Source organism: Salvelinus namaycush, chromosome 24 (assembly GCF_016432855.1).
Source record: "Salvelinus namaycush isolate Seneca chromosome 24, SaNama_1.0, whole genome shotgun sequence".
Classification (NCBI taxonomy): domain Eukaryota; kingdom Metazoa; phylum Chordata; class Actinopteri; order Salmoniformes; family Salmonidae; genus Salvelinus; species Salvelinus namaycush.
The window spans coordinates 16968370-16991909 of record NC_052330.1 but is presented as its reverse complement, the minus strand read 5'-3'; the positions used below and the strand labels follow the sequence as shown (position 1 = coordinate 16991909).

General features: G+C 43.9%; 1 protein-coding gene across 1 annotated transcript; it reads left to right on the top strand.

Moving 5' to 3' along the window:
• Positions 1-882: 882 nt before the first annotated feature.
• On the top strand, positions 883-22715 carry LOC120019023 (WD repeat-containing protein 26). The gene is made up of 14 exons (XM_038962216.1): positions 883-1622; positions 3580-3679; positions 4255-4311; positions 8151-8287; positions 8754-8851; positions 16286-16442; positions 17029-17167; positions 17458-17598; positions 17947-18066; positions 18488-18633; positions 18927-19005; positions 19159-19288; positions 19607-19801; positions 19889-22715. Exons 1-14 carry the CDS (start codon positions 1339-1341, stop codon positions 19912-19914), a joined length of 1809 nt encoding a protein of 602 aa, XP_038818144.1. The 5' UTR covers positions 883-1338; the 3' UTR covers positions 19915-22715.
• The last annotated feature ends 825 nt before the right edge of the window (positions 22716-23540 follow it).

Here is a 23540-nt window from a genome sequence, read left to right as displayed (position 1 = left end):
CAGTACAGTACAGTATTTCTGCAATCCTCGGCACAGTGAAATGACCGTAAACTGCAGTATTATTTCTGGCCTCTGGGGGCCATTGTTGCACCATGTATGCATTTTGCATCCCATACTAAACGACCTCGCTTTGAAAATCTGGCAGACTGCATATTTTCTCCTTGAAGCATTATGCCTTACAGGAAGGGACTATGAGACAGTATGAGGATGTGACTATGACTATGTGACTGTTTTTCACCCCATTGTAAAGCTCTCAAACATTCAGTTCAGATTCAAATTTAAGAGGAAGACGTGTAACAGATCCACAGAGAAGACTAAAAACGGATGTATGTCGTATTACTTCGCAATGCTTTCAGAAAACTATAGTAATTGTTGGTTTTCAGAATATCACATATTTGCAATTGTTTTGGTTTTGGTTTTGGAAGCACTGAAATGTTTTACACACCGTGAGACTGTAGGATGTTACCAATAATTTGTTGGTGGGATGGCGTGTCGTGTACCGTTAAACCAATAGCCTACAACAGAAACATGAATTCATTTGATTATCTGTCTTCGTTGTTTAAATTCAGATTTTGTTTGAACGAGCCGTACACGGATCGATAAAAATGTTATATTGAAATATATATATACACTACCGCTAAAAATGGCCTGTAATCGAACCCACAAATAAAAACACTGACAGTGACCCCTCTAATAAAAACACTGACAATGAGTAGAACATCACGAATTAATTATATGTATCTGAAGAAATTTCTGTCTGCCATTTTCTCATAATGTATTTATTGTTATCATAACCACAATCAATATGCGAAATTGGTTCTCATGCGCCACCTATTGGTTATATAATTCTACCCGGAAGCAGGGTAATATGTGAATTTCCGGTAATGTTAGCGTGTCTGGACCAATGATGTGTGTCTGGACTCCATTAGGGGGTTGCAGCTGTTTTGAGAGAAACAACAACAAAAACGGAGCGACTGAGGGGACTAGTTACCACAGAGTCAGTGCGTTCTCAGCCGGTTACGAGGGCTGAATCCTGGGAGCTAAGACCTCCTTTCCCACCCGGGGCTTCGCCGGCTTCTAATCACGGCCGCTCTCGGTGAGGAAACTCTGGCCTCCGCTTCCTTCTCCTCCGGCTCGGACACCGACGGAGCGTCGCCGCCCCCGCGGAAGAAACACCGAGCCTCGGCGGCGGAGGGAGCAGGAGAGCCCGGGGCTTCAACAGTTGCGACAGGCCTTTCTGGAGTTGTTTTGGGATTTACTACTACTTCTCCGCATCACCAAGCCACCTCTGCTATTCACTTTAACAGAACCCCTGTCAACAATCTTAGCGGCAATAACATGCAATCAAACGGGGAAGGACAAGGACAGGATTCGGAGCTTTCCTGCCTGAACAGCGCACAAAACGGGGAGTCATCCTCGGCAGTGGGAACGCACTCCAATGGAGTTCTAACCAGCACAAACAATGGGAATAGTGTTGGAGCCGGACTGGGGTCTGGGACCTGTGTCGCCTCAACATCCTCGGGTTCGGAGGTTGGCTCCATGAAAAAGAAGAAACGACTTTCGCAGTCTGAGGAAGATGTCATCCGATTAATAGGACAACATCTCGACGGGTTAGGGCTAAAGTAAGTTTACACGATGTGTCATTCGAACGAAAAGCTCATGAAGTATACAAGCACATTAAATATTATTTATTTGTACGTGTTTTGAGCGAAACTGCATGACGGCAGTTGATAACTGAATTCTGCGGTTGACGGACAAACATGGGGGAGGGGGTAGTTAGCTAGCAGGCTAACGTTAGTTGAAGGAGAAGGGGTCCATCTTGCACAATACGGAGTGGTAGCTAGATAGCGCAACTAAATGTTAGCTAGCCTTCGTTGTGGGGGTTATTCTCACGTTTATACAGAATAAAAACACAATTTGGTTGGCTACATTTACCTCGAACCAACTTTCTTCAGTGAGTAGCTAGGCTAACTAGTTAGTTGAACTATGCGTGTTGTGGGTTGTATTGACGTTATCTAGCGATATTTTTTTTTACACGGATTGAAATCGCATTACATCACCTTGTAATCCAGCGAAACATCCATAATGACTTGTGTGGCTACAAATTACGTATATAACCATAGGACGTATTTGACCATAGCCTGTCATGAGGGCCGATTAAATTTGGCCTGTTTTATTTATACTGTGGCACCATGTAGAGTAGTTTTCTGCAATGAAATATCTGCATTTAGAGGATTGCGCAAAAGTGCGTAGGGAGAACAACAATACCCTGTTGTAGAGCGGCGATTCGTTTTTCGTTGTGCGTTATCCTTTTATTTGTCCCTTTCGATGCTTTGGTTTTATTATTACATTGACATTTGGTGTTTACAAAGGGAACGTCGGTATACGTTTTGCTTGATAAATTGTTGTAAAGTAGAAAAACGGACGGGGTCATTTTGTATCCACTCAGTGGTTCTTTTGAAATATTTTGAGTGGCGGTCGTCTTCAACGACAACAACCATTATCTATCATACAGCCAGCCCCCTTATCATACCACTGCACTGTTACGTTTATCTTTCGAACTACTTATGTGATGTGATCAGACGTTGTCATCTTTATTTTTCTGCAAATAATAGTCTGTATCACTCATGTCAACAATGTCAGTAGTGCAAATTAAGACATAAAAATCGCAATTTATAGCACTAGATGCACTTTAGGTCAGAGCGATATTTAACTCGTTTTATCATTATTGGTGGCTGGTGAAGTAGTCAGAACGGCTTCCCAACTGGGGTATGGTTTCATGGCGGCGCTTGAATTCGCGTCTAACCAGCAGTTTTAGATTAGAAACGTTGGTTGAATCTAATAATAGATGGCGCAAGCTGAACCCATCAGGACTCGGCAGGAAAACGATATTTTGAGCCCTCCGAGGCTAAATTGGCCCCTGTCACCATAATGAACTGTTAATGCAGTGTTCGATAGACCCAGGCTGCTACTGCTCGCCACTGACTGTGTGGTAGTGGGACTGACATTACACGGCCTGTTTGGGTGTGTTTATATGGGCAATATACATTGTCTGCTATGGAACTGACGACCCTACGTTTCAAATGTGGAACGGCAAGTGAGAACCTTGTCGGACTCAGCAGGGTGAAGCTGAAAACACTGCTGCGCCACTCTTCTTTGATACCTGAGGATGATGTCATCATGCCTTGGCATCAGTACACCCCCTCCCTCCACTCCATTTTAGCACAGACACCTTTTCAGCACACTTATAGCACTCACAGTTGTCTGGTCTAGAATGATAACAAATGCCACTTCTTATTGCTGGATATGGTTTAGGTGTTTGTTTTTCTCCCTCATTCTTTCCTTTGTCTGTCTGGTATAACATATCATGTCCATTGTCTGTCTTGTTGGCCAATATTAAGCAAACGTTTGCTATAAACAAACATTTAGGCAATCAGTGTTTAATCCACCTCTGTGATCAATTGGATTTTGGGCTGACATTTCAGTTCCTTTACATTCTGTCTGTCTTGTTGTTCTAATGTTCAGTTAATGTTTGCAGTAAACATTGAGGTAATGTTTCCCCCCCTCTCTTCTCCGCAGTCAAACAGTGGACCTGCTGATGCAGGAGTCGGGCTGCAGACTGGAACATACCTCAGCCACGAAGTTCCGCAACCACGTCATGGAGGGGGAGTGGGACAAGGTGGGTCCCTGGTTACCATAGTTACACCTGCACCTATAATGCTACGCTTAAGTTTAGAGACAGTACCGATAACATGGTTCTGTTACTAAGTGTAAGTATCTATCACATGTACAACACCAACGTTAGTCTGCATATGGAGTAAATGAACAGTGCTATTAATAAACATAGGTGCCAATCAATAAAAGCTTGCAACTCTGTGAAACAAATATATATGTACGTTCCTAGTAAGGAATCTTTAGGAATGTGTTATTTGATCATAAAACTAGCTCCTTTGGCTGCACTTTCTCTTCTACATTGACACAAAATGCTCACATTCCAAGAACCTTGGGTTTGTAAAAATGTACATATTTTATTTTTTATCCCATAAATGTACAGATACTACTGAGCACTATCTGAACTGTAGCAACAAAATGGCTTCACACTCCATGAAAATGACAGTTTTTGACTTCCTACACTGAGAAAGTGTTGTTACTGGTGGTGCCTTGTAAACTGTTTTGATTTGCCGTTTTTGTGGAGAGGAAGTGCTGAGCCAACTATTTGTCTCCCCCTGCCCCTCTCTCTTTGTTTTGGTCCAGGCTGAGAATGATCTCAACGAGCTGAGAGCACTGATGCATTCTCCGAACGCTATTGTGGTAAGCCCAAACCTGACCTCATAGACAGTCAGCCATGCAGTGAAAGGGGTATACACAGGTTCTAGAACGGTTCTGTCCCAAACCTGACTGTTCTAGATTAGAACGTGGGCGGCAGGTAGCCTAGCGGTTAAGAGCATTAGGCTAGTAACTGCGAAAGGTCACTGGTTAGAATCCTCAAGCTGACTAGGTGCCTGTATGCCCTTGAGCAAGCCACTTAACCCTAATTGCTCCTGTATGTTGCTCTAGGTAGGAATGTCTGCTAAATAATTAAAATATAAATTCACCCCTTTGTGAGGCATATCCTTTCTGGCTGTGGAATTTCAAGTGTTTCCCGGAATGCCTTGGAGGGACTGAATGGAATGTTTATAACAGATATTCTCATACATGGGGGTATAATATCCTGCATTTAGTCATTTGCTAGTCAGATGGTAAGTGTAGGGAATGTTTCTCAATTACATTTTGCCACCACTAGTATTATTTGACAACAACAAAAAATAATCCATGCATATTCTGATGGAGCCCTGAAATGGAGTTCATATACAGTACCAGTCAAAAGTTTGGACCTACTCATTCAAGCATTTTTCTTTATTTATACTATGAACTATGAAGTAACGTATATGGAATCATGTAGTAACCCAAAAAGTGTTAAACAAATCAAAATGTTTTTTTATATTTGAGATTTTTCAAAGTAGCCACCTTGGTGACAGCTTTGCACACTCTTGGCATTCTGTTAACCAGCTTCATGAGGTAGTCACCTGGAATTAATTTCAGTTAACAGGTGTGCCTTGTTAAAGTGAATTTGTGGAATTTCTTTCCTTAATGTGTTTGAGCCAATCCGTTGTGTTGTGACAGTGTAGGGGTGGTATACAGAAGATAGCCCTATTTGGTAAAAGACCAAGTCCATATTATGGCAAGAACAGCTCAAATAAGCAAAGAGAAACGACAGTCCATCATTACTTTAGGACACGAAGAAGGTCAGTCAATGCGGAACATTTCAAGACCGTTGAAAGTTTCTTCACGTGCAATCGCAAAAACCATCAATCAGTATGGTTAAACTGGGTCTCATGAGGACCGCCACAGGAAAGGAAGCCCCAGAGTTACCTCTGCTGCAGAGGATAAGTTCATTAGAGTTAACTGTACCTCAGATTGCAGCCCAAATAAATGCTTCAGAGTTCAGGTAACAGACACATCTCAACATCAACTGTTCAGAGGAGACTGCATGAATCAGGCCTTCATGGTCGAATTGCTGCAAAGAAACCACTACTAAAGGACACCAGTAAGAAGGAGAGACTTGCTTGGGCCAAGAAACACGAGCAATGGACATTAGACCGGTGGAAATCTGTCCTTTCGTCTGATGAGTCCAAATTTGAGATTTTTGGTTCCAACCAAAGTAGGTGAACGGATGATCTCCGAATGTGTAGTTCCCACCGTGAAGCGTGGTGGTGTGGGGGGGTGCTTTGCTGGTGACACTGTCAGTGATTTATTTAGTATTCAAGGCACACTTAACCAGCATGGCTCCCGCATCAATACGCCATCCCATCTGGTTTGCGCTTAGTGGGTCTATCATTTGTTTTTCAACAGTACAATAACCCAACACACCTCCAGGCTGTGTTAGGGCTATTTGACCAAAAGGCAGAGTGATGGAGTGCTACATCAGATGACCTGACCTCCACAGTTGGACCGCAGAGTGAAGAAAAAGAAGCCAACAAATGCTCAGCATATGTGGGAAATCCTTCAAGACTGTTGGTAAAGCATTCCAGGTGAGGCTGGTTAAGATAATGCCAAGAGTGCAAAGGCTGGCTACTTTGAAGAATATAAAAAAGTTTTATTTGTTTAACACTTGGTTACTGCATGATTCCATTAGTTTTTTTTCATAGTTTTGATGTCTTAACTATTATTCTAAAGTGTAGCAAATAGTACAAATAAAGAACAACCCTTGAATGAGTTGGTGTGTCAACTTTTGACTGGTACTGTATATCATTCAGTGCTTCTGTGATTTGTAAATTATAGGAGTTTCCTCTCCCATGGGTACAGCAAGTTCATATGTCAACTAAAGAACACTGAGGACTGCAGCTAGACTAAATTATACGTATCAGACCTAGCTAGCTCATTAGGACACAGGATAGGCTAGATATCAAAATGGTCTCCTATGGCTTAGCTTAGTCTTGCACCTGTGGAGTTTCATTTTGCACTTATTAGCTAGGCTTGTTATTGCGAATATAATCAATTTTAACTGTAAGATGTAGGCTATCCTATTTTATGAATGTTTAAAAACAAATAGCAAGTTTTTGCCCTGCATTATACCAAGACTGCATGCAATATACACACACACACACACACACACACACACACACAAGTATGTGGACACCCCTTCAAATGAGTGGATTTGGCTATTTCAGCCATACCCTGTTGCTGATGGGTATATAAACTTGAGCACACAGCCATGGACAAACGTCAGTAGAATGGCCTTACTGAAGAGCTCAGTGAATTTTAGTGTGGCACTGTCATAGGATGCCACCTTTCCATAAAGTCAGTTTGTCAAATTTCTGCCCTGCTAAAGCTGCCCCGGTCAACTGTAAGTGCTGTTATTTTGCAGTGACAATGTCTAGGAGCAACAACAGCTCATCCACGAAGGGGTAGGCCACACTCAAAGAACGGGACGGCTAAAAATTCTCTCTCCTCGGTTGCAACACACACTACAGAGTTCCAGACTGCCTCTGGAAGCATCGTCAACTGTTTGTCGGTAGCTTCAGGATATGGGTTTCCATGGCTGAGCAGCCTCACACAAGTCTAAGATCACCGTGCACAATGCCAAGCGTCGGCTGGACTGGTGTAAAGCATTGGACCCTGGAGCAGTGGAAACGCATTCTCTGGAGTGATGAATCACTCCTCACTATCTGGCAGTCCGACGTATGAATCTGGGTTTGGTAGATGCCAGGAGAACGCTACCTGCTCCAATGCATAGTGCCAACTGTAAAGTTTGGTGGATGAGGAATAATGACCTGGGGCTGTTTTTCATGGTTCGGCTAGACCCCTTAGTTCCAGTGAAGGGAAATCTTAATGTTACAGCATACAATTACATTCTAAATGATTATGCCCTTCCTGTTTCTGCATGACAATAACCCTGTGCAGTGAGTGAGGTCCATACAGAATTTTTTTGTTGTGATTGGTGTGGAATAACTTGACTGGCCTGCACAGAGCCCTGACCTCAACCCCGTCGAACACCTTTGGAATGAATTGGAACGCCGACTGTGAGCCAGGCCTAATCATGTGTCCACATACTTTTGGTCATGTAGTGTTTGTCAACCTAGAATGGCTGCTCTTATGATCATGGTTGGCACTTGACGATGGTAATTTATAGACCAGAGTCATAGATATAATTGAAAACATATATGTCTGTTTTACGGTGCGTTACCTCGTTTCTTGGGCTGTGATAGACACTGGAGGCCCATGATAAGACAGACTCCCTTTTATTAATACCAGAAGTATCACAACTGACCAAAATACCCAGACTGGTTAACACTCTTGTTTGTTGTTACAAGTACAAGTATTAAGTTGAACAAGGAAGTGGCCAGTTACAACTGGCACAGTGAGGTCTCTGGGGTTAAGCCAACAAGGCCAACCATAGGCGCCCGTTTACTCTCACCATGGCAATGCTGCCTGTCACACAAACGATGTCGGTATGAGTGCCTGCCCCCTTTGGAGCACAGGATTAGTCATCGGGGGGTTGTTTTAAATCTATCAACACCCCTCCTCCCACTCATTTTCTCATATTTCCTCACCCACCTTTCTCTTCTCCATCTATCTCTACCCCTTTCCTTCCCTCCCTCTCTCTGTAGCGTATGAAGTTCCTGCTCCTGCAGCAGAAGTATCTGGAGTACCTGGAGGACGGGAAGGTTCTCGAGGCGCTGCAGGTGCTCAGGGGAGAGCTCACACCGCTCAAGTATAACACGGACCGCATCCATGTTCTCAGCGGGTACGTCATCACATCAGTGCCCCCCCCCCCCCCACACATATGCGCAGTCAGTATGCCATTGTAGTCCCTTCCGATCGCATCAATCAACTATCGCAGACAGGATTCACATACTCAGTTCATCTATCACTTGATTAAGTACAACGTGGACAGCATCCAAATATTCAGCATGAAAATAAAACAATAATGCCAACTACTGCATACAGATACTCAGTGGGTATATCAGTCTGTCCATTAGGCAGTTATTGAAAACATATAAATTATAAGGACAAACTAACAACCAACTTTGCATCAGTGGTTGATCATTCGTGACATTGTCCTAGTTCAATCTGTGTCTTTGGAGTAATAACCAGGTTATACAGTGTTACTACAGTAAATACAGGTTAATGATACTGTTATTACGGGTCATGCATAACAGTGATGTATCCAGAGGTGTGTGTTGTAGTCTGATTCACGTTGTTTTGTGTAGGTATCTGATGTGTAGCCATGCAGAGGACCTGCGCGCCAAGACTGAGTGGGAGGGCAAAGGCACAAACTCCCGCTGCCGACTACTGGACAAGCTACAGAGTGAGAACACTGACCACACACATTTTAAATATTACATTACATAGTAAAATATTTGAATCCACAAATCACATTACATAATAAAATATTCAGATATTTCAAAGGTCGTTGATGCAAGGACGCTTAAGGACACAAAAAGCACCTTTTCCTCCACACAGCTAGGCTGCCCATAACAGCTGGAACAGAGCAGACTACCTAGCCAGTTGTTTTGCTCTACTCTTAGGTAGGCCTGTAATCTGAAGGCCATGTACCATAGGCCTACGTACAGAACCAGTCAAAAGTTTGGACACCTACTCATTCAAGGGTTTTTCTATTTTCTACATTGTAGAGCAATAGGGAAAGGGGATACCTAGTCAGTTGTACAACTGAATACCTTCAACTGAAATGTGTCTTCCGCATTTAACCCAACCCCTCTGCCTTAATCGACATCCGTGTCTTCGGCGCCCGGGGAACAGTGGGTTAACTGCCTTGCTCAGGGGCAGAACGACAGTTTTTTTTTTTTTACCTTGTCAGCTCGGGGATTCAAGAAGACATCACAACTATGAAATAACACACGTGGAATCATGTAGTAACCAAAAAAGTGTTAAACAAATCTAAACATATATTTGAGATTCTTCAAAGTAGACACCCTCTTCCTTGATGACAGCTTTGCACACTCTTGGCAGTCTCTCAACCAGCTTCACCTGGAATGCTTTTCTAACAGTCTTGAAGGAGTTCCCAAATATTCTGAGCACTTGTTGGCTGCTTTTCCTTTACTCTCATCCCAATCCCAATGTACTCATCCCAATGTACTTCCGGCGCCGACAGAGATGGCCGCCTCGCTTCGCGTTCCTAGGAAACTATGCAGTATTTGGTTTTTTTACATGTTATTTCTTACATTGGTACCCCAGGTAATCTTAGGTTTTATTACATACAGTCGGGAGGAACTACTGAATATAAGAGCAACGTCAACTCACCACCATTACGACCAGGAATATGACTTTCCCGAAGCGGATCCTGTGTTTTGGGGCAAACGAAGCAGTCTTCTGGTCAGGCTCCGGAGATGGGCACATCGCGCACCACTCCCTAGCATACTACTCGCCAATGTCCAGTCTCTTGACAACAAGGTTGATGAAATCCGAGCAAGGGTTGCCTTCCAGAGAGACATCAGAGACTGTAACGTTCTTTGCTTCACGGAAACATGGCTCACTCGAGAGACGCTATCGGAGTCGGTGCAGCCAGCTGGATTCTTCACGCATCGCGCCGACAGAAACAAGCATCTTTCTGGTAAGAAGAGGGACTGGGGGGTATATCTTATGATTAACGAGACGTGGTGTGATCATAACAACATACAGGAACTCAAGTCCTTCTGTTCACCTGACTTAGAATTCCTCACAATCAAATGTCGACCGCATTATCTACCAAGGGAATTCTCTTCGATTATAATCACAGCCGTATATATTCCCCCCCAAGCAGACACATCGAGGGCCCTGAACAAACTTTATTTGACTCTATGTAAACTGGAAACCACATATCCTGAGGCTGCATTCATTGTAGCTGGGGATTTTAACAAGGCTAATCTGAAAACAAGACTCCCTAAATTCTATCAGCATATCGATTGCGCAACCAGGGCTGGTAAAACCCTGGATCATTGTTATTCTAACTTCCGCGACGCATATAAGGCCCTCCCCCGCCCTCCTTTCGGAAAAGCTGACCACGACTCCATTTTGTTGCTTCCAGCCTACAGACAGAAACTAAAACAAGAAGCTCCCGCGCTCAGCTCTGTTCAACGCTGGTCTGACCAATCTGATTCCACCCTTCAAGACTGCTTCGATCACGTGGATTGGGATATGTTCCGCATTGTGTCCAACAACAACATTGACGAATACGCTGATTCGGTGAGCGAGTTCATTAGAAAGTGCATCGGCGATGTCGTACCCACAGCAACTATTAAAACATTCCCAAACCAGAAACCGTGGATTGATGGCAGCTTTCGCGCAAAACTGAAAGCGCAAACCACTGCTTTTAACCAAGGCAAGGTGACCGGAAACATGGCCGAATACAAACAGTGTAGCTATGTGGCTGGGTCTACAGTCAATCACGGATTACAAAAAGAAAACCAGCCCCGTCGCGGACCAGGATGTCTTGCTCCCAGACAGACTAAATAACTTCTTTGCTCGCTTTGAGGACAATACAGTGCCACTGACACGGCCCGATACCAAAACCTGCGGACTCTCCTTCACTGCAGCCGACATGAGTAAAACAATTAAACGTGTTAACCCTCGCAGGGCTGCAGACCCAGACGGCATCCCCAGCCGCGTCCTCAGAGCATGCGCAGACCAGCTGGCTGGTGTGTTTACGGACCTATTCAATCAATCCTTATCCCAGTCTGCTGTTCCCACATGCTTCAAGAGGGCCACCATTGTTCCTGTTCCCAAGAAAGCTAAGGTAACTGAGCTAAACGACTACCGCCCTGTAGCACTCACTTCCGTCATCATGAAGTGCTTTGAGAGACTAGTCAAGGACCATATCACCTCCACCCTACCTGACACCCTAGACCCACTCCAATTTGCTTACCGCACCAATAGGTCCACAGACGAGGCAATCGCAACCACACTGCACACTGCCCTAACCCATCTGGACAAGAGGAATACCTATGTGAGTGCTGTTCATCGACTACAGCTCAGCATTTAACACCATAGTACCCTCCAAACTCGTCATCAAGCTCGAGACCCTGGGTCTCGACCCCGCCCTGTGCAACTGGGTACTGGACTTCCTGACGGGCCGCCCCCAGGTGGTGAGGGTAGGTAACAACATTTCCACCCCGCTGATCCTCAACACTGGGGCCCCACAAGGGTGCGTTCTGAGCCCTCCTGTACTCCCTGTTCACCCACGACTGCGTGGCCATGCACGCCTCCAACTCAATCATCAAGTTTGCGGACGACACTACAGTGGTAGGCTTGATTACCAACAACGACGAGACGGCCTACAGGGAGGAGGTGAGGGCCCTCGGAGTGTGGTGTCAGGTAAATAACCTCGCACTCAACGTCAACAAAACAAAAGAGATGATTGTGGACTTCAGGAAACAGCAGAGGGAGCATCCCCCTATCCACATCGACGGGACAGTAGTGGAGAGGGTAGTAAGTTTTAAGTTCCTCGGCATACACATCACGGACAAACTGAATTGGTCCACCCACACAGACAGCGTTGTGAAGAAGGCGCAGCAGCGCCTCTTTAACCTCAGGAGGCTGAAGAAATTTGGCTTGTCACCAAAAGCACTCACAAACTTCTACAGATGCACAATCGAGAGCATCCTGTCGGGCTGTATCACCACCTGGTACGGCAACTGCTCCGCCCACAACCGTAAGGCTCTCCAGAGGGTAGTGAGGCCTGCACAACGCATCACTGGGGGCAAACTACTTGCCCTCCAGGACACCTACACCACCCGATGTCACAGGAAGGCCATAAAGATCATCAAGGACAACAACCACCCGAGCCACTGCCTGTTCACCCCGCTATCATCCAGAAGGCGAGGTCAGTACAGGTGCATCAAAGCAGGGACCAAGAGACTGAAAAACAGCTTCTATCTCAAGGCCATCAGACTGTTAAACAGCCACCACTAACATCGAGTGGCTGCTGCCAACATACTGACTCAACTCCAGCTCACTTTAATAATGGAAATTGATCAAAAATGTATCACTAGCCACTTTAAACAATGCTACTTAATATAATGTATATGTATATACTGTACTCTATCATCTACTGCATCTTGCAATCTTTATGTAATACATGTATCACAAGCCACTTTAAACTATGCACTTTTATGTTTACATACCCTACATTACTCATCTCATATGTATATACTGTACTCGATACCATCTACTGCAACTTGCCTATGCCGTTCTGTACCATCACTCATTCATATATCTTTATGTACATATTCTTTATCCCTTTACACTTGTGTGTGTATAAGGTAGTAGTTGTGGAATTGTTAGGTTAGATTACTCGTTGGTTATTACTGCATTGTCGGAACTAGAAGCACAAGCATTTCACTACACTCGCATTAACATCTGCTAACCATGTGTATGTGACAAATAAACTTTTATTTGATTTGAATCCATCTCAATTGGGTTGAGGTCGGGGGATTGTGGAAGCCAGGTCATCTGATGCAGCACCCCATCACTCTCCTTCTTGGTCAAATAGCCCTAACACAGCCTGGAGGTATGTTGGGTCATTGTCCTGATGAAAAACAAATGATAGTCCAACTAAGCGCAAACCAGATGGGATGGTGTATCGCTGCAGACTCCTGTGGTAGCCATGCTGGTTAAGTGTGCCTTAAATTCTAAATAAATCACTGACGGTGTCACCAGCAAGGCACCATCACACCTCCTCCTCCATGCTTCACGGTGGGAACCACACATGCGGAGATCATCCGTTCACCTACTCTGCGTCTCAAAAAGACATGGCGGTTGGACTCAGACCAAAGGACAGATTTCCACTGGTCTAATGTCCACTGCTCGTGTTTCTTTGCCCAAACAAGTCTCTTATTATTATTATTGGTGTGCTTTTAGTAGTGGTTTCTTTGCAGCAATTTGACCCTGAGGGCCTGATTCACGTAGTCTCCTCTGAACAGTTGATGTTGAGATGCGTCTGTGACTTGAACTCGGAAGCATTTATTTGGGCTGCAATTTCTGAGGCTGGTAACTCTAATGAACTTTATCCTCTGCAGCAGAGGTAACTCTGCATCTTCCTTTCCTGTGGCAGTTCTCATGAGAGCCAGTTTAATCATAGCGCTTGATGGTTTTTGCGACTGCACTTGAAGAAACTTTCAAAGTTCTTGAAATTTTCCGCATTGACTGACCATGTCCTAAAGTAATGATGCATTGTCATTTCTCTTTGCTTATTTGAGCTGTTCTTGCCATAATATGGACTTGGTCTTTTACCAAATAGGGCTACCTTCTGTATACCACCCCTACCTTGTCACAACACAACTGATTGGCTCAAATCTGTTAAGGAAAGAAATTCCACAAATGAACTTTTAACAAGGTACACCTGTTAATTTAAATGCATTCCATGTGACTACCTCATGAAGTTGGTTGAGAGAATGCCAAGTGTGAAAAGCTGTCATCAATGCAAAGGGTGGCTACTTAAAATATATTTTGATTTGTTTAACACTTTTTGCTTACTACATGATTCTGTGTTATTTCATAGTTTTGATGTCTTCACTATTATTCTACAATGTAGAAAATAGTAAAAATATAGAAAAACCCTTTAGTAGGTGTTCAAACCTTTGACTGGTACTGTACGTGGCCCAAACTGCCAAATATAATCGCCACCAACTTGCATTTGTATCGCAGGCTTTCCAAGCGTGACATTAGGGGCTGGTATTGAAGGAACTTTTCTGAAAAGGCCTGCTCCATGTAACAATGGAATGAGCAGCCCACTTCCAAAATCAGCACTTCCCTCTGGCTTCCTCCCACAACAACAATATCTGACTTATTCGGCATACAAGAAAACACATTTTCATCAAACCAGGCTCTTTTGACAAGAGCATGGTTTGAACAGTGCATTGAGAAAATATTCACACTTTGATTTACAAGGTGGGATTCAAATGTATCTTTTTTTGTCAACTATCTACATAAAATAATCAGTGAAAGCGGAAGAAAAATTCTAACATTTGTTAATAAAAATGTAAAATATTGAAAAAGAGAACACATCTTGGTTTTCATAAGTATTCAACCCCCTGAGTCAATACATGTTAGAATCACATTGGCACCAATTACAGCTGCAAGTCTTTCTGGGTAAGTCTCTCTAAGAGTTTTCCAATCCTGGATTGTGCAAAAGTTGCCCATTTTTATTATCTGTCAAATTGGTTGTTGATCATTGCTAGTCAACCATTTTCAAGTGTTGCCATAGATTTTCAAGTAGATTGAAGTCAAAGATGTAACTTGCCCACTTTGGAACATTCACTGGCTTCTTGGTAAGCAACTCCAGTGTAGATTTGGCCTTGTGTTTTTATGTTATTGGTCTGCTGAAAGGTGAATTCATCTCCCAGTGTCTGGTGGAAAGCAGACTGTAGCAGGTTTTCCTCTAGGATTTTGCCTGTACTTAGCTCCATTCTGTTTTATTATTTTATCCTGAAACTCTCCAGTCCTTAACAATTAATGTGTTTTATTGGATTTGCCCCAAACACAACACTTTGTATCCAGGACAAAAGTGAATTGCTTTGCCGCATTTGTTGCAACAAGTGCCTTGTTGCAAACAATGTATGTTTTGGACTATTTGTATTCAGTATAGGCTTAGTTTTTTTCACTCTGTCAATTAGGTTAGTATTGTGGAGTAACTAGAATGTTGTTGATCCATCAGTTTTCTTCAAGCATATACATTAAACTCTATAACTGTTTCAAAGTCACCATTTGCTTCATTGCAAAATCCCTGAGTGGTTTCCGTCCTCTCCGGCAACTGAGTTAGGAAGGATGCCTGTATCTTTGTAGTGACTAGGTGAATTGATACACCATCCAAAGTTTAATTATTAACTTCACCATGCTCGAAGGGATATTCAATGTCTGCTTTTCTTTTTACCCGGAATCTACAAATAGGAAACCATTGGAAAACCTCTGGTCTTTGTGGTTGAATCTGTGTTTGAAATTCACTGCGGGACCTTGTGTGGGTTACAGAGATTGAGGTAGTCATTCAAAAATCATGTGAAACACATTGCACACAGAGTGAGTCCATGGAACTTATTATGTGACTTTTAAACCACAATTTTACACCTGAAGTTATTTAGGCTTGAATACTTATTGACTCAAACCATTTCATCTTTTCATTGTTTATTAATTTGCACAAAAATTGAAAAACATAATTACACTTTGACATTATGGGGTATTGTGTGTAGTCCAGTGACAATCTCAATTGATTATATTTCAAATTCAGGCTGTAACACAACAAAATGTGGAAAAAGTCAAGGGGTACATTTAAATCTTAAGTGTAAAGTACAAAACAAGATCATATACGGTACCAGAATGCTAGGTTGTATTTTGTGGGTCGAACTTGCAGCCTCGCCTTCACAGTAAAGGTGAGAATGTCCTCGCCAATGGCAGTATTCTGGTACATGGAATGGGAGACGGTGGTCAGCGCACAGCAGGGAGTTTCCCCTGCAGCCTCAGGCCAGTTCAGTGCTGCTGTAGCCGTCTGATACCGAGCAGTGTTGTCTTCGATGTAGGATATGTTCCATAACCACACTATCATACATACATGGTACCTCATAAACAGGTGCCCACACACACATTCTACTGAACATAAATACAAACACTACCTCACTCACAGCCTCATCACACCTTATACACACACACACACACATTCTCACATGGCTTCACAGGGGTCTAGGGATGTACTTCAGACTGGACTATAGTTTAACTCCTGCCTTTGGTCCTTCTCTCCAATCCACTCCCTCTCCAGCGTACTTGCCCCCGTCAGTGATGCTGCCGCCACGTCGGCTGCAGACCCTGTTGAGACAGGCTGTGGAGCTGCAGAGGGACCGCTGCCTCTACCATAATACCAAACTGGACAGCAGCCTGGACTCTGTCACCTTGCTCCTGGACCACGTCTGCAGCCGGTCAGCAACACACTCAGGGTGACAGTTTCTGCCAAACACAGATGAAATGTGCAAAAACAACTTAACCTGACAACCTTTTCTTTGTACAGTTCTTACTGTAGCCATCGGCAAAGATGGTGCCAATAATCTATGCAGATATAAAGAAAAGCATGTGTTTTAATATAGGGTCTTTGTGTATTATAGAGTTTTCCTGACCCCTTGACCTGACTTGGGGGAACTCAGGGCCCACATGGTCAGGAAAAGCTCAGAACCTATGTATAACCATTGCATGTAATGCAATAATGAGCTGCAATTTTCTGAACTCGTTTTGTACGCCCGTGTCCTGTGTGTTTGGAATGGTACGTTGTTTTTTTATTTCTGTCATTTTTGCGCACTACAGGAGTTTAGTGGACATAAAATATCACCCTCAATCGTTTACCAACTCCCTCTCACCCGTAGCGCCTCTATCCTCCACTCTCCTCTTCATTCTATACCTTTCTCCACTATCCTCTTGTATTTTCTTCTCATCCTCCCCATTTTCTCTCGCCTTTTTATTTAAACCTTGGACCTTGGATGACCTCTCTCTCCTGGTTGACCACACCCACAGGAAGCAGTTTCCATGCTACACACAGCAGATCCTCACAGAGCATTGTAACGAGGTGTGGTTCTGTAAATTCTCCAACGACGGCACCAAGCTGGCCACCGGATCCAAAGACACTACCGTCATCATCTGGCAGGTGGACCCTGTGAGTACCACGCTGAGCCCATTTTTCCCCCACACCACCTGCTGTGTACATTCCCACTATATGCCATATAGGAGGAGTCATCTCCTGCATTAATGGCAAAGATAGCCACCATCTACTGCAGGTGTAGGCAACTAGATTCAGCCACGGGATGATTTTAGTTGGAGTGAACATAATTATAATAATTTGCACACTGCAAATTGACCGCAACTAAGCCTCTTGCAGACCCCTGATCCACTGTCTTCCCATTAGTGCTTTACGCTAACCCAGAGCCTGGTCTGTGTGGTGTCTAGGACAGCCACCAGTTGAAGCTGCTGCGGACCCTAGAGGGCCATGCCTACGGTGTGTCCTACCTAGCCTGGAGCCCTGATGACACCTACCTGATCGCCTGCGGGCCTGATGACTGCTCTGAACTCTGGCTCTGGAATGTCCCGGTATGGCAATCTCCACACTTATACATACACACTGGGACATCCCTATATGGCAATCCCCGCGTGCCCACACCCACTGGAACATCCAGGTATTGCAACCCACACACACACACACTGCCCGGCAACGTCGTCTGTTATTGCTGGTATGAAATTTGTGCAGGCATACACTGCAACCGTCCAGGATGAGGATTGATTGATTGATTGGAGTTAATTAGATAAATAGGAACATCAATTAATGTAACTTATTGGCCAGATAGTTCCTGATAAAAACAGCTGTGCAGTGGACCTCCAGGCTGGGAACTCTTCAGTGGCTGTGTACTGACTGAGTGGTTTTTGTCCCCTGCTGGGCAGACGGGAGAGTTGCGGACCAAGATGAGCCAGTCCCACGAGGACAGTCTGACCAGTGTGGCTTGGAACCCTGATGGGAAACGCTTCGTCACCGGGGGACAGAGGGGACAATTCTACCAGTGTGTAAGTATTGGTGTGGGAAGGTGTGTGTGATCTATCCACCAGATATACCAGTTGGTTCTTCCAGTTTGTCCTGCCAGTGTGTGAGTAGTGGGGAGAGTACAGGGTGATCTGTGAGGAGGATATAGGACAGTGGGGAGGGACTAATACAGCATTGCATATGGACAGGCTACTTTTAGATTTGCAGCTTGACACCTTTATTGATTAGCTGACTAGACAGGAACCTGCTGACCTCCAAAAAGATTGTCAGGATCTAATGTGTCTGTGTTTCTTACAAACTCTATTTGTGCCGTTACCAAAATGTGTGTCTGATTTTCTAGGGGCATGGGCGATACCGTTTTGGACTGGCCTGTGTGTGATTTGATTGATTCCCAGAATCTGGACTATATCCATTTGGACCTATGTATTGATTGTGTTGTGGTAGGACCTGGACGGTAACCTGTTGGACTCATGGGAGGGCGTGCGTGTGCAGTGCCTCTGGTGTGTGGGGGACGGCAGGACAGTGCTAGCGTCTGACACACACCAGCGGATCCGGGGTTACAACTTTGAGGACCTAACGGACAGAAACATGTGAGGGCTGTATTAATCAGTAGATAACTGAAAATATGTAAAGGGCATGTTGACAGACGTATTAGTAATAAATGCATGATTTATATATTAACAAATGATACATGAGTTACTAAGTGTTTTATTGCTGTTTATTGTTTTATAAATAGTTTATTAATAGACCTACAAATTAAGCAATACCGGAGCACATAATGTGCTCTGAATTACTAATCTTACATATAGAATTGTCTATGCAGGTATTGAACAGAACACAGACTAGTAATTGATCATCTTTGTTGTGAATTTGTCTTTTACAGAGTTCAGGAGGACCATCCTATCATGTCTTTCACTGTTTCCAAGAACGGAAGATTAGCTTTGTTAAATGTAGCAACTCAGGTGAGTGGGGATATGGTGCCATACTTGAACACTGAAGTGTGTGTGTGGAGGCATTGGACTAGTGTCTGGGAGGGAAATTAAGGAGTTTGTGGTAGTGCCAATGTGTGTCTTTAGTGTCTAACTGCTCCCATTACCCCCCCCCCCCCCCTACAGGGAGTGCATCTTTGGGACCTGCAGGACCGGGTGTTGGTTCGGAAGTACCAGGGTGTGACTCAGGGCTTCTACACCATCCACTCCTGCTTCGGAGGACACAATGAAGACTTCATCGCCAGCGGCAGTGAAGGTACACCCACAGACCCAACAGCAGCCATTTTAGGCATCAACTACTCCTTATGGTCAGGATTGGGGTAATGACTGATATTGAGCCCTAGAACAAAAATGTTCACCTCTGTGTCCCTCACTAGGGTTGCATCCCAATTATCTCTCAAACGCAAACACATGCAGTGACTTTGCCTTTCAGCATATAATAGGAAGGTCGACCTTGCCACTTTTTTCTATATTAATACCATTGTACCCCCTCTTCCTCTCCTCTCTCTTACGTCCTCCACCTTTCCTCTCCCTCTCTCTTACCCTTCCTCCCCTCCTCACTTTACCCCCTCAGACCATAAGGTGTATATCTGGCACCGCCGCAGTGAGCTGCCCATCGCTGAGCTGACAGGGCACACTCGCACAGTCAACTGCGTTAGCTGGAACCCCATCATCCCAGGCCTCATGGCCTCCGCCTCAGACGACGGCACTGTGCGTGTCTGGGGCCCCGCACCCTTCCTCAACACACAGGAGGTGGACGGACTCAACGGTAACTACCACTAGCATTTTGTTAGCACAGTGGCTGTAAAACAGCTAAAGGTGTTACAAGTAATTCATGTCCCTCATCTCTCCCCAGAGAACTGCAGCAACATGGACAGTTGATGGTGACTTTGGAATGGAAGACTTTTTCTCTTTTACCAACCGACAACAAATAAACATCAAAACGAATCCTGGACCTAACAAAACAGAAATAAAAGTAAATAATTTGCGTCTCATGACCTGGCATAACTGTGGAGGTGAAGATGAACACACTCTTAGAAAACCAGGTCTTCATCCAGAACCAGTGACCCGGAAAATCCGATCCACTGGTACTCCCTGTGGCTTCCTCCTCCTCCATCCCTCTCCCAAACAAGGCCACAGCCAAACCAGGGGCTCTCCCATGAATCTTCCCCTGGAAGCCCACCTCCTGCCGGGGTCATAGGCACGGTGTCACGCACCTGATCTCTCCAGACAGCCATTACAGACCAGCCGCACTAATTGGACCGCGTCTGTCTTCTGTCGCTCTATCATGTACCCATGTGTCTGTGGGAAGGGGGGGGATATTGCAACTCTTCCTTCTATTTGTTTTTATCTTCTCCTTCTGACTAGCTCTTTTCTTTGCACTTAAGTTGTTGGACGAAGGCTGAAAATCTGCACAAAACCAACCAACCGACAAAGTAAAACGCTATGCTTATTTTGATTATTATTTTTTTTTACGATAGTAAGCATTTAACAGGTGAATCCTAAGTTTGAACTAGGAGTAGTGGCTGTGGAGTGCTTCAGCATGAACAATACGCTCTCAATTAGGAAAAGCTATTTTTATCCCTTGTTTAAAGTCTAACACGAACAAACTCGCTACAAAGTCTCACCCTCTGACTCCCCCATCTCCCCCCTCCCACTTCGGCTGTTAACAGCACAGCACATAGTTCCACAAGATCTACCTGTGGGGAGGGGGGGAAAGGTGAACTGTCAAAGGTGAGGGGTCAGTGGTAGCTGGTCTCATGTGATGCAGCCCTTGTGTTGAGTATCTCTAAGAAGGACATACTGTTGGCTGTAGAGGTCTGTACATGCAACTTTTGCGGTACACTGAGGACTGCATCTGTCCTTCCTCTTTGTGTATCTGCGTGTGCCCTTCTGTGTCAATGTGTGTCTGGGTGCGCTTCCGTGTGGTTTGTTTGAGTGAGTGAATGCAGGTGCATGCAGACCTGTGTGTTTTTAGTCACACCAGCAGAAGATCATGCTCTTTCCCCCCCCCCTCCCAGTGAAATTTTAAGAGGCTTTTAAACCCATTCAGAATTAATGCCCCATAGTGACATCTATCTGTGGAACAAAGAATACTTTAGAGGCATTTTCAAAACGTATTTTTTTATTTTTAGCTGGGGCTTTTCTTTTTACATTTGACTTTGCTTTTTATATTTCTTCTTACCACCACCTACCATTGGAAAGGCACTGAGGTATCGGAATTAAATCTGTTTTGTGGAAATAAAGTGAATGACATGCATTTCAACGAGCTGTAAACTGTGTTGTGAGAAAAGTGTCATTTCATATGAGGAATTAATGATTGTAGTGTTGGAGACAGAGGTTTAATGTTCCATGTGTAGAATGATGACTTTAGAGCGTTCTACCCCCTTACACAAACACTCCACAAATCCACATGTATACCCAAAACACAACGCTGCGCTTTGAGGTCTACCCCAAGTCACACCTACAAACACTCAATTTCAATATGATCACCTGCCACAATTCCATGAACCTTACACAGTAGTACAGCATTGTTAAAGTTACAGAACCAAACCAACCTCCCACATATTCAAACGCACACAGGCATAGCTGTGCTCTTACGTACGTACAGCCCATACGGAGCGAGACCGACTTCTGCACAACACCCCTTTCCGTCTCTCCAGACCTCCTCAGTGGTGAAAGCACCATACAGAGCTTTCTTCCTCCAGATTCGGGGTATGTAATGACGATTTTCTGTGAACTGATATTACATGTTTAAAAAGAACTGAATATTTTGTTACTTTCATTTTTTGGTCTTATTTCATAATTTTTGGGGGTTGACCCCCTCCCTGTATTATCATATTAAAATATAACCAGACAAGTGGTGTCCTCTTTTTACTTTTTTTTTTTATCCCGCTTATAATTCGTTTTGTCTTTTGGGTAAAATGTTTACCTTATCCACCACTTCTTACATGTAATCAGTGAATATGCGCAGTAACACTCATGCCAATATAATATGAGTGTGGTGGGTTATGCTTTGGGAGTGTGTTACCTTATAAGAGTCAGGTTTAAACTGTCCACGCCTCGCCTTTAAAAAGAGACTCTGTACGGTGATTGAATACTTGCATGTCTGTGGAATAAGACCAGGGGGGGTCTATTTTTGTGCCACTGTTGGTTGCTGTTGCCATTTCTGACCTCACCAAAACGCTTGAGACCCAAAAGTGGCTGTGTGTGTAATTCCATGGTGTAAGGTTAGTCTGGAATGGTGCTTCTCCCATTCTTGACCCTTCCATCTCCTGGACCCCTGAATGGACTTGAACTCCCCATCCACACCTTATGTCATGTCTGAAGAATTGAGGCAAATCAAAAGTGAAGAACCCAAAAGCTTTCACAAAGTTAGAATGTCACCAGCAGGTGAATTATGTCTGTATGCAACTTGGTGTCTACTCTGTTCTTTTGTCTTTTGAGTTCCTAGGATTTTTAATGATTTGATGATGCTAATAACTATTTCTCTCTTTGGAGGTGGTAGGGCTTGGTGGGGGAGTAAGGGTTTTTGGTAGCAGATTAAAATAGTTATTGTGGGATGGGGACCTGTTTGCGTTTTTAATGTGTTATTACAAAAGTGATTGTACTGTTTTGTATTGTTGTGTAGGAGAAGTGTCATGTATGCATATTTTCAATAAAGCATTCAGGGTTTTGAAAAAGAGCTGTGGCCCGGAATATCAAGGGGCTGGAACATAGTCACTCCCTAAGCACAGATACAGGATCAGTTTACCCTATCCAATCCTATCCACAGTCCCCCATAATCATGAGGGGTTACAGAGCTAAACTGACCTTCGATCAGTGTGAATGGACAACACGTCTCATCAGACTTTAGAGGAAAGCTTGAGTTCCCAGACTGAAAAGAGCTCTCCATTTTCCTGTGTTTAACTTTGTATTGTTGATTGAGTCACACTTGAAAGTTTGATGACATTTGGAGTAATTCAGAGAAGCCGCATGGCAGGAAAGAGGTATAATGTGCATCAGAGGGGATCAAATGCCAAATGTAGGGGTAAACAAGATCTGTTGCCAATAAAATGTGACTATTTTGACTAAACAATCTTGTTTGAAATACATTTCTAATTTGAGATGAATTTGTGTTGAAGCCATTTTATCGGCCTGTTATTATACAGATCATAGACTAATTGCAGAACCTCCATCTATAGACCCAAATGTCTCAATTCCACTTTACATTAGCTCACCACCGCCCCCAGGTGGGAAATGATATGCTTGCAATAACATTTTCCACAGTATTTTATTTACATAACATAGCCTACATACAAGAACCCAGTCTATGGTTCAAAGCCTAAATACCCAAGTCAATACAATATTCAACAATTATTCCCTTGAAGACCTTTTCCTCCTTTGCAACAATAGGGAAAATATTACCAAATGTGCATTTTAACTGAGAATCCTGTACGCTACTGACCACAGTCACACATACTCGAAGATGAAATAGTACAATTGCATAGTTTTTAAAAAATTACTCT

Coding starts and splice junctions, on each gene's coding strand:
- LOC120019023 (XM_038962216.1), top strand. CDS start 1,339: ATGCAATCAAACGGGGAAGGACAAGGACAGGATTCGGAGCTTTCCTGC. Junction 4,312..8,150: donor ATTCTCCGAACGCTATTGTG/GTAAGCCCAAAC, acceptor CTCTCTCTGTAG/CGTATGAAGTTCCTGCTCCT. Junction 17,599..17,946: donor TCTGGCTCTGGAATGTCCCG/GTATGGCAATCT, acceptor CCTGCTGGGCAG/ACGGGAGAGTTGCGGACCAA.